This window comes from Lygodium microphyllum, chromosome 25 (genome assembly GCF_053477565.2).
Source record: "Lygodium microphyllum isolate KBCC chromosome 25, Lygodium_microphyllum_v1.1.10, whole genome shotgun sequence".
NCBI classification, from domain to species: domain Eukaryota; kingdom Viridiplantae; phylum Streptophyta; class Polypodiopsida; order Schizaeales; family Lygodiaceae; genus Lygodium; species Lygodium microphyllum.
The window spans coordinates 65,035,662-65,053,829 of record NC_141159.1 but is presented as its reverse complement, the minus strand read 5'-3'; the positions used below and the strand labels follow the sequence as shown (position 1 = coordinate 65,053,829).

General features: G+C 38.6%; 1 protein-coding gene across 3 annotated transcripts in view; it reads left to right on the top strand.

Annotated features, from left to right (window-relative positions):
• The window catches only part of ORC2 (origin recognition complex second largest subunit 2), a 59,646-nt gene extending 44,336 nt beyond the window's left edge, over positions 1-15,310 (top strand). Inside the window, exons 7-8 of one of the 3 annotated variants that reach the window (XR_015688714.1) lie at positions 14,646-14,999; positions 15,041-15,305. Coding sequence is in view for 2 of the 3 variants with exons in the window: in XM_087667157.1 (XP_087523283.1) it covers positions 14,646-14,845 (200 nt within the window). In the remaining variant the exon portion in view is untranslated. Of the gene's footprint in view, positions 1-14,645 lie in introns of all 3 variants that reach the window. The other 2 variants (XM_087667158.1, XM_087667157.1) reach the window with 2 other exon arrangements.
• The last annotated feature ends 2,858 nt before the right edge of the window (positions 15,311-18,168 follow it).

The window sequence follows — 18,168 nt, the reverse complement described above, 5'->3', positions numbered from 1 at the left end:
TTTTGGATATTCAATCTCAAGCTTCAACATGTCGATTTAGTACTTTTGGTCAAAGATCTATCATGCTCTAGAACCTATCTCTAGTTGCTCTCACTAGCCAAGACATAGAGCACCAAATTTGAACATATTCACCATATTGACTAATGAGTCTTGAAAAGCACAGGAAAACTAATTTGTTTGGACTTTGGATCTTGTTGGATTCTCCTCCCAATATGCCAATGAAGCTCAAACTAGACAAGATTTTTACTGCCATGAATCCAACACTCTAAGGCCTTAGCATAGGATATTACAATCTTGCTGAGATCCTTTATAATTAGGATAAAAGGAACCCTCCAACAAGATCTTTGTAGAATACTATAAAACACAACCAAGAAGAACCAAAACACAGTCAAGAGGAACAAGAGAGCCATTATAGTTCCCACAAAGCACACAAGCTTTTGGACCACATGGTACACGATTATGCTAAGGACATGGCCATATCTAGAATTAGTCAAATCAAGATAGTCATTGTTATGCTAGAATGACTTTGCCTTGCCTCCATATTAGGTCGCCAACCCTAAATCCAACATGGGGTGAAACTGCGAGGTGCAAGACTCCTGGAGTTAGCCACAATTTGCCTTGATATGACTTGCCCAAAAAAGCTCATGTGTGGTTCAAAATTGTGTTTCTTTGCATTTCTTGCATTTTCTTACTTTTTGTGCGTTTTGGTTGCTTTTCTATGAAATAATTATATTTAATAGTGAAATCAGATTGCTTATTCATTAATTGTTGTAACTTTGGCCATGTCAAAATTTAATCAATTAAGGGAAACTTCAACAATAAGGTTAATCAAATTGAATTGGTTAAATGGGCATACAAACTTACACATGAATTAATTCCTTGTTTCTTCAACTCGTGCAATGTCTTGGAACCACCCAACGATCATGTCCTTGCAATATATCTTTGTCTTTCAATATTGCAAGTATTGTGGATTTGCAGCCAAGTGTGAGCGAAACATGGCAGCCGTACTCTGGCAATACATGCAACCTAGTGATCCGTACATGTTTGTGACTGTTATTGCAAGTAGAACCCTCCATGCATTCCAAAGTTTCTCTGTTGCATATACTTTTTACCATTGTACTCATGGTTGCTGTAAGTATCCATATGAACTATTAAAACTGAGCATCATGATTCATGACCACTCTTCGTAGAAGTTCAAAGTAGATATATTGCTAGCCAACAATACCTCGATGAGTATATATTGCCAATCAACTTTTAGATATGAGAACCTACTAATTTATGAAGGAGTGAAGGTGCCATAACCCCTCTTGAGCACCAAACAATGCTCAAGATCTGCAATTTGCTGCAATTGTCTAGGGTCCAACAAAGTTGTCTCTAGTTAGAATGTCTTTAGGTAAAGCTGCAATGATTGAGGTGAATTACTTTGCATACATTGATAAATAATGTGGAAATTTCACTCGATAACAATGTGGAACGGTACCTCTAAACTTTCTTTCTATATATACCAATATGTGTTCAATAACCAAGATCTCATTAAGTCTCAACCTTTGGCTGAATCCCATCAGCCATATCCTCTAATATGTTGCCTTTGAAGCTTGAAGAAGTGATCTAGTAGCTTCAACCTATAAGCCACATTACTTATCTTTTTTGTTATGTGAAACAATCCATAGTATCTCATGCTTAACTTAGGGACAAACACTCTTTTCCCTTTATCTTCTTAAGTCTTGTCTTTCAAAAGCATCGGACCCAAGCATGCTCGAATGATCTACAACTCTCTTATGCTTTTCCCATGGTGTTTGAAGAGATTTCTTACCCTCTTTTGTGTTTGATAGATCCCTCAATATGTTTGTTTGCCTCAAAGATATGATCCTTTGTATGTAGAATAGGTAGAAGCCCCCAAAGTATGGCGCCCCTAGCAATATTTCTTTATGAATGCTGAATTGTTGGCGTAGCTATTTGGAAAGTCTCGCTTTTGGGATCTCCAATCATAGCCTTCAACAACCAATTCAATATTTTTGCTCAATAGCTTTGTTGTGCTTTTGAACCTATCTCTAGTTGCTCTCAACAACCAAGACAAGGAGCTTGAGATGTGGATACATTTGTTAGATCCATTGATAAATCCTCAAAAAGCACAATTGTTAAGAAGATAAATGAGCGTGTACTTTGAACTTTGTTAGATTCTTCTTTTGCCTTGCCCAGTTGCCAGGATAGCTTGAGCTAGACAAGATCTTCACTGCCACCCACGCAATACTCAAGGATTTCATATTGGAGATCACAATTTTATCCAAATCCTCGTAAATCAATGGAGAAGAATCTCTTTAGCAACATTTATCACAAGAGATCTATCCTAGATGCCAAAAAATATGGTTAGGAAGAAGACATAAGCCATCAATAGGCCTTGTAAATGCTTAGACCAGCTTTTCGTTCACATTAAGATGCTCAAGTTAGTATAATCATGTCCATAATTACATTATCATGTTGAAGATGGTCATCAACATGTTCAAAATTTAGATGTGAGATTCATGGAGACACCAAATCTACATTGAAATGGGCATAACCTCTTAAAAGAGCCTACTTGTGGTCTAAAACTAGCATTTTTTTTTGTATTTCTTTCATTTTTCTTGCTTATCTTTTGTTTTGCTTGTTTTTCAGTAAAATAATTAAATCTACTTGTGAAATTATATTAATTGGTTACTAATTTCTAGTGTGAGACTTTAGCCTACTCTCAAATTTAATAAAGCAAATGAAATTTTCACACTAAGGACGTTCACATATAGGGCAATCACTATAGACTTTTCACTATCCTTGTGAATATATAAGTTAGCATCTGAGGCATATCTACTGAAGTTTAAGCTTAGAAAATAATTTGTCTATTTGTTGGTACCATTCTCTAGGGGCTTGTTTCAGCCCATACAGTGCCTTTTTTAGCTCACAAACTTTGTTCTCATAATGGGGGTTCTCAAACCTCGGCGGTTGAGCCACGTACGTCTCCTTTTTGAGGTCACCATTAAAAAATATTGATTTAACATCCATTTGACAAATTGGCCACTTAATGTGAGCATCCATTGCAATTATTGTGCGAATAGTTGTCATTTTGGCAGCTGGAGTGAATGATTCTTGAAAATCAAATGCTTTAGTCTATGAAAATCCCTAAGCAACTAATTTGGCTTTGTACTTTTCTAGCTTTCATCAGCCGTGTACTTAACCTTTCAAGTCCACTTGGTGTCAATAATTGTCCTCTTTTTTAGTCGATTCACTAGCTCGCAAGTGTCATTCTTCATTACGCTCTCATACTCATCTTGTATAGCTACTCTCCACATTAAATCAGTAAGTGCTTCTTTCAGTGTGTTGGCTTTTTTACTCTTATCTCAACAATCAAGGCCATATTGGCTATGCGAGGAGAAGTCTTTCTTTGTTCCTCTGTTCTTTGGAACTTCCTTGGTCCATTTGCCTTTTCCTCGATAGTTGTAGGTATAGGATTATTGCAGTCATAGAGTTGCTTCACCTATCATGGCAATGGCTTTTCCAAGGGTGTGATTATAGGTTGGTGAACTTTCTCCTCGTTATTTGAAGATGATGCTTTCTTTTCCTTGAGGATAGGAATAGCTTTTAGGATAGGTTCATAGTAGATTGCTTCTTTGCTTTGATAATAAAGTGGAATAACTTGTATTTTTCTTCTCCATTGTATATGGCTACTTCTTGAATACCACATCATGGCTCGCTACGATCTTCTTTGCCTCTTGGTCATATAATTTGTAAGCCTTTTGCTCACATAAACCAAGTAGATATTTTTGATGCTTTTTGGCATTAACTTGTCTTTGTTATACTTTGGAAATATGTGTATAATATTCATATAAAAAAGTTTTGAAGTGCAAGATAGATGGTTTTTTACTAGTATAGGTCTTGTGAGGAGTTTTTTTTCTTTAGATTGAGAATGCAAATTGCAGTATTAATAGGTTTGGCCCAAAACTGGTGTGATGTAGGCATTCAACATTGCAATTGTATTAACTTGTACGAGGCGTCATCAATTGATACTTAATTCCTTAGCTCTTACAAAAGTCTTCAAACTCCTTTGAGTTGAACTTATCACTGCCATCTGTTTTAAAGTTCTTCACACATTGTTTTGTTTCATAGTCTAAGTTTTGGTCATTATCTCCCCAAGGCTTGTGTAGTCATTTTATCGCACAAGTTAGCATGCACTAACTCTAGAGGAGCATTTGCTCTATTCTAGCTTTGTTATGGAAATGCCTTTCTTGGTTGCTTGCCCATCATACAGGCTTCACATGGTTTCTTCATTTTAGTTATCATAGGTAGGTGAGTAACCATATCTTGCTTATGCATCTCCTTTCACACTATAAATTCAATGTGACCAAATCTTTCATGCCAAAGTTTACTTGTGTCCACATCAGCGGTGGCTGTAAGAGTAATTAGCTCATACATATTGTTTCTTTTATCTTCTTTGTCGACAACTTTGTTAGCATAGTAAAAAAATTTTGCATCTTTCTTGGCGAACCTTACTTCATGAGTAAGATCAATTATGAAAGCAATTGATAACAAATTTCTCTCTTTGTGTGGAACATACAATACATTTGAAAGCTTTTTGACTTTATCATTTGTAGCAACAAAGGAAATAGTACTATGCTCTCAATAGGGCATCTTGTATCATTCCCAATTGTTAGAGTGATGGATTCTTGTAGAGTTTGCACAAAACTTCTTGGTCATGTGATGTGAGGTGCTATTATTCAATACTCATGAGTCAATGGTAGATACTTATTGTGTCGAGAACTACACTTTCTTAATGGTCTCCATGAATAACTCCAACTCTATTTTAGCTGTATTGGTTGTCTCCTTTTTTTAACTTCTCAAGGTACCATTTTTTTCATATGTCTTCTTGACACGATAATTTGCAATTACACATCATTTTTTCTTGCAATAGAAGTACTCTCCTTAAAACTTTTTTCTTAACTCTCTTCTTCTTTTTGTCAGCGTTGGTAGAGGAACCAACTTGCCCTTTTGCATTTGCAGAGAACGCAACATCTTCAGTGCTTGTACGTTCTCGGTCTTTAAGTTACAACTCCTTCATTAATAGTGTACGAAATTTCTCAAACATCAAAGCTTAGGGTCTCACTTGAGTGTCTAGAGCAGTTACCAATCCATCAAACTTTGGTGGACAAATTCGAAGACACCTTGAAGCTAGCTCATCACTAGTCTTTTGTATCCTAGGGCCAACCATTTGGTCGCATAGATTCTTGATCCAAGTGATGAATGCTTTAATTGCCTCTCCTTTAGCAAACTTCTTCGCTGCTAGTTGATTCTCTAGGTTTTGAATCCTTGTTTGGTTTCACGTTTTGCACTAACTTCTCAATATGCTCCAAGCCTTTGAGGCCTTGGTTGTATGTTGAATCAAGGCCAAAACATTGTCAGAACAACTTGTAACTAAGACACGTAACACATTTGCGTTTCTTTGTTTGCAAGCCCATAGAAGATTTGCATATAAAGAAATCATAACACTCGACTTTGATGGGTTGAGGGTGGATTGTGGTTCTTGGTTAGTCCCCGGCATCGTCTCTAGAGCTTGATGGATAAATCATAGTTATACCTTTAAACTTCCATAAAGTATAGGTTATAATATGTAACTTGCTTTCATTGAAGGTTGGTGGATAAATCCTCAATGTTTGAATTTTGTTGGTACAACAGAATTGTTGCTTGATGCGCCAGATGGCATTGCTTCTCTTTACTATTGAAGTCCTTGCCTCTCGCGTACTCTTCACTTCCTAGAGTCCCTTGGGTACTAATACCATGTAAAAATTAAGCAATATAGCGAATAAAATTTGAACAAGGGATTGAGAATACAAAACAAATATGAGAAGAATATAAGCTTCTTTAATTTCAAACAAACTAATACAAAGATGGCCCTATCCACCTGTGCTCTTCCATTGTGAAGCTTAGATGGTGATGTAGAAAGATGATAGGTTAAAACCTTAAGGCTAGTTGGAAGAACTTTGATTGGGTGAAGGATAGATTGATGATGGCTTTGGAGGGGTTTTTCGTTTATAGCTTGGAAGTTAAATTGGTCAGCCTATACAACCATATCATGAATCTTTTCTTGTTAGCCAAGGAATACTTGGGGGATATGTTCTTTATCGTTGAACTATGGGCATTGTCGTCAGATCTTCGTCAAGGGGATCGTTGGCTCCTTTGAGACCCCCCAACCAAGGGTTGCTTCCATGGCCTCCGGACCCCAAAATAGGGGTCCTTGATAACCCCCACATCCTACAACTCGATGTTGTGTGCTTGGTTTGGTATCAACTCAACTACTTTATCTAACCCAAAGGCTTGATCCACAAAGGGTATATTTTTGCCATCTGGTCACATAGACCTCATTTGACATGTAAGTCAAGAGCCTACCATTGTTCGATCGAGGTCACACATAGCTTCTCCTAGTAATGGGGCCTTACAACTTAGAGCACCATGGATTATTGGTGGCACCTTATAACGGTGGGGTATTGAGCATATCTAACATGTATAAACCCCATGTTGCTCTTTTTGAGGGGTTTTTCACTTGATAATATTTTGGATAAATGATCTAAGAAGATTGTTTTGTCCTTTTGGGTTGCAGTGGAACGTGTTAGCTGCCTGCGTCTTTTAGTCTTGTAGGGCTTCCTCAATTGGAACAATCTATTCACCTTGTCCCAAACACTCTTTCAATGAGTTGCATGCAACATGGGATGAACTTGGATGGTTTGGAGTACAATTGAAGAGATATGTTTCTTATCCTCTTGGTAATTTGGAATAGTTCAAAGTACCCCAAACTTAGATGGTCGAGAGTAAAATTGAAAAGATATGCTCCTTATCCTCTTGGTAATTTGGAATTGTCTTGAGTACCTCAAACATAGTTTGTAACATTTTCCGATGCTCACTAGATCAAAGTCTCTTGGTAATTTTATGTGCATTCACATGTCTTCTTGAAGCTCTTGAGGAATATGGTTTTGGTTAGCATAAAAAGTAGCTCAATCTTGGGCAATTCCAATGCTTTCCTTTGCAATCATTAACATCTCGTGCATATCATGCAAAAAGTCAACAATGAATCTAATGTTTTATTGCTTTGAACTCGTTGGCAATTGGTTGTTTGACCTCATAATTCTACATCAGCAGCACAAATGAGGTATATTTAATTGCTGAATGCTTAGTACTATTGTAAGCAAACTCAAATTGTGGAATATAGTGTTTCCCACTTATATTGACAATGGGAGAGCTTTGATACCAACTTGCGCACGAGACAACACAAGTCATACGAGTGTATAGACATTAGACTCACCTCGTAGGTAAGGACCCAATGAGCTCCACCTCAAATTTAGGTCCAACAACATAATGGGTCACATTCGTGCCATAAGAGCTGGTGTTCCATTCCACTAATCCACACCATCCTGATTCCCCTAGCATAAACAGGAGTCACGATGGCCATTGGGCAGTGAGTCCAACTGTGGTTATCATACTTCATATGGCACAATCATTAACTGTTCCTCCTAAGGTCTGTTCGAACCCAATCACTAGGGGGACACAAGGCTGTGACGAATGCCGTGGGAACGGTGTTACAGGAGCCCACTTCTTGTGTTGTTTGCCATCATTGTATGTAGTAAACTGTCTATTTCACAAAGTCATATTCCCATGGTAGTTGAAGCCTTTTTCTAGGTGACACATATATATTTATAGAGAGCTCCTGTAGATGATATTGTTGGGAATAAAGGGTCACCGTGCCTTTTATTGTGTTCGGGTGTGAACGCATCCTTACACTTTGTACTTTATATATATTCAAAACCTAAATGTGGTACACTAGTCATTGTATTGAATACCCATTGTGTTGTGCTCACTCTCTCACTCTCTACTGCTCTCAACTCTCCGCATTTGCACTCTGAGCTTAGCTCACACACAGATAGTGTCTACAACAAAGTGGTATCAGAGCACACAGGTTGTGCACTCTTCCCAAAGCTAGTGACGGTGAGTAGAAGGTGCAGGCGAGCAAGAGCTTCAAGTCCCAGATGTGGAATGGCAGTTGCTAGGTTGTAGGTTATAGGAGACGTGTTTGAGGTGACCAACTAGGCGGCGCGCAAGGTTGACCAGGCCAAACGAGACCACGCGGCCAGCTAGGCGATACGCAACCTGGTTCAGGCTGTCGATAAGACAACAATTGACAAGATGACGGCAATGTTGACATGGACCGGCGACCAAGACCAGTCGCTACGAATGTGGCATGCGAGGCTAGGCGATGATAGGCACATGTCAATGTTCTTTTTTTTTGGAAATATCCTTTTTTTTTCTCTTTTTCATTGGGCATTCACACGCAAAGGCACAAAGCCAAATTTCCCCAAGAAAACTGGGGCTTTTCCTAGATTTGGGGACTTTAATGTAGAAGTGGACAATATGGCTTAGAAATTGCAAAATCAGTGCACATTTGCCCGTGAAATTTTGGGGCTTTTCACATTTCAAAGAAATTTCTTCAATTTCAGTGAAATTTGTACATACCGGACCCGAGAAATTTGGGGCTTTTGCAGAATTTCATCAATTTGTGCAAGAGTTGCTTGGTACATGCACTTGGGTGCTTGAATTGATGCAATCTGAACAGATTATCCTCTAAAAATTTGGGGCTTTTGACCCAAATTGTCAAATTTGTGCTCGGGAATGCTTTTGGAGAAGAAATTGCAGTGAAATTTTGGGGATTTCACATGTAATTGGTGGCTTGGTCTCTAATTGTGTCAGAAATTGCTTGAGGAGTGCAGTAAACAACATTTTTTAATTCTGAAAATTCATTCGCAGATCTGAAAATTTCTGCAATTTTGGGATTTTAATTGCTGGTTGGTTCTCTTGTGCATTGTGGTCACTTGTGTCATATTTGGGCTTGCCTTTGGTGATTGGTTAGTCAATTTGGGGCTGCAAATTATGGCTGGAAATAGTGACAGTAGTAATCTTTTGCACATTAAGAAGTTTGAGGGTGCCCATAATTTTGCAATTTGGCAGAAACAATGCTAAAATGTCTTGGTGCAGAAGAAACATGTAAAGCCAATCAAAACAAAGGGAATCAAACCAGCAGACATGGAACAAGACAAGTGGGATGACTTGGATGAACTTGCTCGCTCTACCATTGAGCTCTTAGTGTTAGACAACTTGCTCTTTAACATCGAGAAGCTGAATTCAGCATATGCAATGTGGCAAAGGCTTGAAGAATTGTACCCTTAGAAAAGTGCAACTAGCAAGGTTTGTTGGCTGGAAAAACTGATGGACTTTCGCATGAAAGAGGGTACAGCCATATTTGTATATTTGAATGAGTTCAACTCAATTTTTAGTCAGCTGATTGCTTTGGATTTTCCTATTGATGAAGAGTTCAAAGCTACCGTCTTGCTATGTATCCTACCTGAAAGTTGGGATACTTTCAGGACAGCTTTGAGTAATTCGAATGCTTAGCTATTATACTTTGATGTAGAGAATTCTTTGCTTATGGAAGAACTCAATAGGCAGAACAACTCAGCAAACAAGTCTTCATATGCATTACACACTAGAGGCAGATTTCAGCATGAGAGCAGTTCTAAAAACTGAGCACACAACAAATCTCGTGGTAAGAATGTGGAGTGCCATCATTGTGGCAAAAAGGGGCACTACAAAAGGGATTGCTTTCAGCTGAGAAAGAGAAGTGTAAAAACAAAAACAACGAAGCCAACAAGGCTGAAAACAAGGACAGCCAGCATGCCAAAAAGAGCAATGTGAAAATAGAAGAGATGAATGTAGTCACTCATGATAATGACAGTGACGGTGATGTACTTCTAGCTTCTTCTTTGGATGCATATGCATTGATTGCAGTTTTGAGAATGATATTCACACTTGGATACTTGATTCAGGTGCGTCCTTTCATGTCACACCACATCATGAGTGGTTTTCTAACTACAATGGTGTTGTACGTGGTGTTGTTCACTTGGGGGCGATACTTTGTATTCTTTGCATGTATCTAGTGTGCGTGACCATGTTGTCGCCATAACTGAGTAGCCAAGTGTTTCTTTGTGGCATAGCCGGTTGGAACACGAGTCAATCTGAAATGAAAGTGCTCTCTCCTTTGGGTTATTTACCGTGTTTGAGTTATGCTAATTTTAAATAGTGTGATCATTGCATTTATGGTAAACATGCTTGAACGTCACACAAAAAATCTCTTTCTCTAAAGTCTTCACCCTTAGAGTTAATACATTTGGATGTATGTCAAATGCTAGGGTTATCTTTAGGGGGGAAGGAGTATTTTATTACCTTTGTTGATGATGCTATACGCAAAGTTTGGGTTTATCCAATCTGTTGCAAAGATGAGGCCTTAGATAAATTTGAAAAATTCCTGGCACTTGCTGAAAATCAGACCAACAAGACATTAAAATGCCTTCGCTCTGTCAATGGTGGGGAATATGTATCCAAAGCCTTTCAAGACTTTTGTGACAGCAAAGGGATTAAGAGGGAGCTTACTGCTCCTCATAATCCGCCCCAAAATGGTGTTGCAGAGCGTATGAATCCGACCATTCAAGATAAGATCCGTACAATGCTGTCACATGTTGCTTTATCCCATGGTCTTTGGGCAGAGGTTGTTATGACAGTTGTACACTTGATTAATCGGTCACCAAACAGGTCTTTGGGGGGGAAGGAGGGAGTTCCCCAAGAAGCGTGGTCGGGCAAGCCACCTTCGTATGCACACTTGAAAGTGTTTGGCTCTGCGAGGCATTTGTGCACATTCACAAGGAAGAACGCAACAAACTTGAGCCAAAGCCCTGTAAATGTATTTTTCTAGGATATGGTGATGAAGGTGAGGTGAGATGGGGTATAGATTATGGGATCACAAGAAAAGAAAAGCAGTACGTAGCAATCATTTCATCTTTTGGGAAGATCGCATGCACAAACAGCCCGAAAGAACAAAGGAAGTCAGAAGGGTTGTATTCGGTGAAGATGTACCAATAGGACAGCAAAGAATGCTCGTTAGACAGCAGGAAATACCTGCTGAAAATGTCTTTGGAAATGCAGGGAATGATGCTGTAAATGATCAGCAAGATCTTGCCCATGATGTCCCACAATTTCAGCAAGAACATGTGTACCTGAAACAACTTGAACCAGTTATACAGCAAGCTGTACGCGCAGAACAGCAAGCTGTTAATGCAGATTTATAGGCTGAACAGCCAGCAAATATTGACCACGGGTCCTTAGGTCGATCAGAGTGCAAAAACAGCTAGGTAGATTTTTTCTTGGAGTAAACTATGTGGCTGATTATGTCATGTTAACAAATTGTGGTGAACCGTCATGCTTGCAGGAAGCAATGGACAGATAAGATAGTAAGAAATGGCAAAAAGCAATGCTATTAGAGATGGAATCTCTCATGAAGAATGGCATTTGGGATTTGATACTTTTGTCAAAACGACAAAAAGTGCTACCTTGCAAATGGTTTTACAAAATGAAAGTCACTTCTGGTTCTTTTCCCAAGTACAAGGCACGCTTGTTTGCTAAAGGGTACAAGCAAGAACATGGAATTGATTTTGATGAAATCTTTTCTCTTGTAGTCAAAATGACTACTTTGCGAACTTGGTTGCATCTGAGGATATGAAACTTATACAGATGGATGTAAAAACCGTCTTTTTACATGGTGATTTGCATGAGGAAATCTATATGCAGCAGCCTCATGGTTTTGTTGCAAAGGGAAAAAAGCACATGGTATGTAAACTCAACAAAAGTTTATATGAGCTGAAGCAGACACAACATGAATGGTATCACAAATTTGATACATTCATGCAATCTGAGGGATTTCATCGTTCTCAAGTTGATCACTGCTTATATACCAAGAAGGCAACATATGACAGCCTTATTCTCTTGGTATTCTATGTGGATGACATGCTAATTGCAATCAAGGATGTTCATGCCTTGGACTCCTTCAAGCAGAGTCTACACAATAGCTTTAATATGAAAGATCTCAGTGAGGCAAATCACATTCTTGGCATGTGTATACGTAGAGACAGATCAAAGGGTCTTCTTTATCTGTCACAACAGGAGTATATTGCCAAAGTTCTGCAACGTTTCAATATGGCGGGGGGAAAAGCTCTTAGTGTACCATTGCCTCCATATGTGAAACCTAGTGCAGATGAAAGCCCTACATCAGATGATGGTAAGGTTGAAATGGCCAATATACCTTATGCTTTAGCTGTTGGTAGCTTGATGTATGCTATGGTTGCTACACGTCGTGATATTGCATTTGCGGTGGGAGTAGTTAGCAGATACATGGCATATCTTGGTAAAAAGCATTGGAAAGCAGTGAAGGGTATCATGAGATACCCTAAGGGCACAAAAGATTTGTGTATCTGCTTTGGTAAGCATAAGTCATCTGTTGTTGGTTTTATGGATGTAGACTATGCTGGCCATCCTGACTGCAGGAACTCTACTTTAGGATATGTGTTTATGTTCACAGGAGGAGCAATCTCTTGGATATCTAGGTTGCAAAAGTGTGCTGCACTTGCACTGTCTACTATAGAGGCAAAATACGTGGCTGTCACAGGGACATGCAAAGAGGCTTTATGGCTTTCACGTTTGGTGAGAGAGCTTGGGATTTGAGAGGTTCCTATCCGCCACTATGACAGTCAAAGTGTTATCATACTAGCACGGAATCCCGTCTTTCATGCAAAGACAAAGCACATTCAGGTGAAGTATCACTTCATCAGGGATGTACTTGATAGTAAAGGCATTGAGCTTGTCAAGGTACATACAGATGATAATCCTACAGACTTTCTCATGAAAGGTCTCCTAGCCGAGTGGTTTGCTCATTGCCTTCAGATGATGGGGGTTGGATAGTATATGTGTCTTTCAGCTTTGTACATACATAGACTTAGCTTATTCTTTCCTCTACCTTTAGGCACATTGCCTTCAGGTGGGAGGTTGTTGGGAATAAAGGGTCACCGTGCCTTTTATTGTGTTCAGGTGTGAAGGGTCACCCTGCCTTTTATTGTGTGAACGCACCTTGACATTTTGTATTTTATATATATTCAAAAGCTAAAATGTGGTACACTAGTCATTGTACCGAATACCCATTGTGTTGTGCTCACTCTCTCATTCTCTACTGCTCTCTAGTCTCCGCATTTGCACTCTCAGCTCGGCTCGCGCACAGATTGATATGATGGATTGACAGTATACTCTTTTCTTCAGTCACATATATATCTATAAAGAGCTCTTGTAGATGACGTGTGCATGCCATGTGGTCAGTGATGTGGATGGATGGGTGACTGCAGGTGCATGCACCATGTATTATGTGCACTCTTAAATAGCAAAAATTTAACTTCTTTGTGCGTGTGTGTGTATGTGCGCACGCGCATGTTTGTGCATGCTTGTGTACATTGTGTATTTGCTATGAACCATTGCATCATCATAGACCACGGGTGTGTTTGCTTGTACACACATATGTCCATGTTCATTCCACAAAAGAAGTGTGTGGGCTGATTTGATACATGAGTTTGAGACGTGGGTACATTTTTGGTGTGTGTGTGTGTGAAAAGTTAAAGAAGCAAAGATAAACAACATTCTACTTCTTGAAAAGGAGTCTTGGAAAATTTTATATCCAAAAAACAAAAACATCCCTTGTTAGGTGCCCTTCAAGGGGACATGATTGGGGACTTCCTTTGTTATCTTTGCGTGTGTTACCCAACTTCTTGGGCCAAGGATGTATCCTTGTTTCTATGACATTCAATGTTTCCATTGGCACCAAAGAGCCAACTTACCGGGAAAGTTAAAGCTGGGTGTAGAGCATTGGTAGGATTGTGATGGAGGGAAATTTCCACTTCATTGGTGCTCGAGGTAGTTATTTTTGTAACTTTTATGAAGGACCCTCACTCATAAACCTAGCGATGTTTATACTTGATAGTTCATAATTTACGATGTATTTGATGTTAGCCCACTCAGATCCTATGGTGCAAACCCAAAACATGTACTTGATGAGAACCAAATTGTAATGCTCACACAAGATATCCTTGAAATAGTACTTGAAAGGATTCTTAATGTTAGGAAAAAGCCTCTTAGAACTAGAACCGTCTAGGTCAATGGAATGATTTTCCAAAGGAGGATACAATGGGGGTTAAGGAATCTGCACTCCTTAAAGATCACCTTGACTTTCTCTCTAGATGAGGAAGTCTTGATTTTCTCTTTAAGGGAGAGAGAAAATAATGTACCCAGGTCTTCAAGAACACAAGGTACCATTTTCAAACACAATCATTGTCACAATAATTTCCACCAGTTGTTTGGTCACTTTATTAAGTTTAAGTCCAAAATTTCTAGGTCAATCATACACTGTTGGTGCCTTATATCATCCTTGTACCAGCAGAGTTCTAAAAAGTGGTTGGCTAACGGACCAAACTGAACAGGGCAAATACTGAGGCTGTTCATATATATTTATTCCGTGGGGAGGCTAATCCTGGACATTTTAGCCTAAGAATGATATTGTCCAAGTAATCATTATGAATGTGGAATCATCTATTGGTGTAATAAATCCGAATGATGCGCTTGATGTAGGCTGATTGCGAAGGGAGCACTTGTGGTGGTTTTGTTGCCTGAAGTATAGATGCAGTTTGCTTTGACAAGTCATTCTGATTTGACAGGGCTCTCTGTGCACAAGCTGTACACCCATTGTAGAGAGCGGTTCTTGGTGAGCAGCGAGCTGACATTACGTTCTCATCTGACAGAGTTCAAAGATCATGAGCTTGTTCGTTCCAGACGGGGCCTTGATGGTCAGGATTGTCTCTTTGTTCCTTTGCCGTCTGATGCATTGACTAAGCTACTCGAACAGATTGGGTGGTAATTCTGTCTGATATCAATCATCTTAACTAGTATGTGAACATGTATGCTTTGATTGAATAGAGGAATACAGAGTCTGCATACTTCCTAGCATGACATGTTGGTGTTGGACAACAAGGATGGATCTTCACCATTTGGTTTTGCATGAAGGAGATTAGGTGCCTAACTCTAGGCTTGAACAAAAGATGAAAGAGATTAGGTGTATTCTGATCGTGTTGGAATTTTGGATTTAGACCAGTAATGATGTTGTTATTTCCAAAAGGGAACCTTAAGATGGACATATAACACACACTTTACTCCGCCATCAACAATTTTAATTCGAGATTTTTAATAAATGTAGGATTTGCAACGTGTATACAACCTGTGTACGTACGCATGCAAATGACATGGTATTTAATCATAGTTTTACGACATTCTCCCCCTTGTTCACGAGGTTACAATCACCCAATCCTTAAGATACATGGTTTTGTCCATTGTAATAATAATACATATGCCATAGTGTGAAGCTCGTTCATCCCTTTCATCTAATAAAGCCTAATGCTTTGTGAGAGTATGTTATGACCTACAGTGTTGAGCCATCTCACCTTTCTTCCTAAATATTTGATGGAGCACTCTCAAAGTAAATGATATTACTTAAGTACTTGTATGACGGCTCTTACCCATCTTACAAAGGTGATTTAAACATTCAGTATGGATTCATTGAAGGGAGGACTTTGTTGAATAATGTTCTAAATGTTACCAGATAATGAATTGGGCTAAGATTATGGGTCAAAAAATACTTCTTTAGCTACATATGGAGTGAGATTTTGATTTGAGTAATCCCTCGTAGGAAAGAACATGTTCAAGTTGGTATTTGATGAGTGAATCATGAGCCTTTCTTTACCTTTGAATTCATAGAATTCCTAGGTGCGAATGTCCTAAAATGAAACTTTACTACTACCTTTTGAAATATAAACAAGGGTTAGACAAAGTTGCTCCTTACACTTGCTATCCACAGTAGCCACCTCTCCATTTTGTGTAATGGAAAATCTTGTAGATAGAGGTGACTTGAGGGTGTTAAATATAGAGGTATGTCATTCATTGGGACCTTGAAAGTTGAGTAGGCATAACAAGCAAGGTCTTAGATATTTTGGAAGTGTATGGAATAGTAGTATTTAGAATTATTGGCCAAAAACCTACATTGGCGAGTATACAAAATGACTTGCTAAATCTTGGTTGGAAAGGGTAGTGCAGAGGTAGAAATTTCAAATATTTGGGTTTTCTTTTTGTCATAGAGGTTGGAGAGACAGAGAAAACTAGATGGGTGTTGGAAAGGATTAGGAAAGAGTTCGATGCATGGAATTTGATTGTTTGTCTTAATATTATCTTTTGCTTTCCACTACTAAGTTGGAATTCAAGCATCATCACACAGTGGATTCTCTAATTGAGTTGTTTCTTTTGGGGGGAGCATAATAAAACCATATGTCCAACTTTGATCTCAATGGAATTCTTGAAAAAGGTGTAGACTATTGGAAGGACTGTATCTTTCAAACTTGGAATGAAAACTATGAAGAAATTATCCTGCCCGAATAATTTTGTTTTGTAGTCAAAAAGTGTATTGCTTTGTCTCATGGCAAGGAGTTAACTTTCCGTGAGCCCATTACACCCAACTTTGAGCTTGCTATTGCTTTATTGTGTTCTTCAAATAGAGCGGAGAGGGCATAGTCAATTTAGAACTTGAGTATGTGTCAACCATGTGAGACACCATGGTCCTAAATTCTTTTAAATATTCTTTATCGAGTAAACAAGGCTTTTTGTGATCTATGAAGGCTATGTAAGCTAGATCCAATGACTATTTAGCTATACCAAATGCAAGGAGTTTGATTTTGTGTTGGAGTTTATTAATGCTTAGGTACTAGTTCTAAAGGTTGTGAAGTGGTAGAAGGTGAAAAAAGGTTTAGAGTCCAAGTAAAGAACCTCTTTTTCAGATGTGGGCTTTTGACTCACCTCTAGTTGAGATTTACTACTTCAAGAATAAGCTTCGCAACACCTACATTGAATGCATGCAAGTGCGAAAGGCACAAAAATGATCAAGAAATCTTCCTTGGTAGCCATAGCATAATCTATCCCAAACACTATTCTAAATTGCATCATTTATATTTCTCCCTTGAACAAAACCGATTGATTCTTGTGAACTAATCAAGCAATAATCCGTTTGATCCTAAGAGACATAGCTTTAGCCATTACTAATAAAGAGTGTTGAGCATTGTCAATAATCAACATTGATTGGGAAACCTCTTTACTACTACTTCAAGAATAAGCTTCGCAACACCTACATTGGATGCATGCAAGTGCGAAAGGCACAAAAATACATTGGATGCATGCAAGTGCGAAAGGCACAAAAATGATCAAGAAATTTTCACAAATCCTAAGAACATGAAATTTCATGTCTAAGAAGAAATCCATCCTACATAAGAGGCCAACCCTTCATTATTTTGGTTGCTCAACATCCAAATTAGGGAATCGCACTTAACACACAAAATCAAGGCCCCCCTCTTATCATGAATGTCCAACACTTCTAGGGATTCAACCTTTCTAACCTCAAGAATGCAAGCTCCCCTCTCCCCTTAAGGATTTTAAGAGAGGAGCCACATACAAAACTTTGCCCAACGGCTCTTAGAAATTTGTGTGAAATTTGGTTGGCCTTACCAATCTTTATCATTTTTTGCTACTACCCAATGCCTAAAGATTCAAGTGTTTTCCATTGTCCCACCCAATTTCTAGAAATTTATTGAAATTTTCATCAACAAAATTGGAGCTTTTCCTAGATTTACCTTCCATTGCATGGATCTTGATCAAATTTTTACAAATCGATTAATTTTTCCTACATTCACATGTAAAATCTAGGGATTCGGGTCCAAATCCAAATCGTTTGATTTGACTTCGATTTTGAAGCATTTTGGCTTGTTGTCCCAACATTTTCGCATGTAAATGCCTAAACATGTACATCAACATTCACATCGATTGTAAAGCTCTCTCACCATCTACATTGACATTGATGCTCAAACAACATCTACATTGCCATTACTATCGGTTGTAAGCTCTTTCTTACCTCATTTTGGTTTTTAGCCAAACTTTTTATACATACATATTGGGGCAATAGCTCCCTTGTCCATTTTTAGACAAATGTAAGCAGTATTCTTAGTTGTATTTATGTGTTCAGTATGTGCAAAGGTGGCACGTAATTAGAATGAGTTGTGTGGGATGCCTTTCCTTGATCATAAGTTGAATGATACCAACTAGGATACCTTACAGGAGGATAGTAGACACACTACTCCTCTTCTTGGA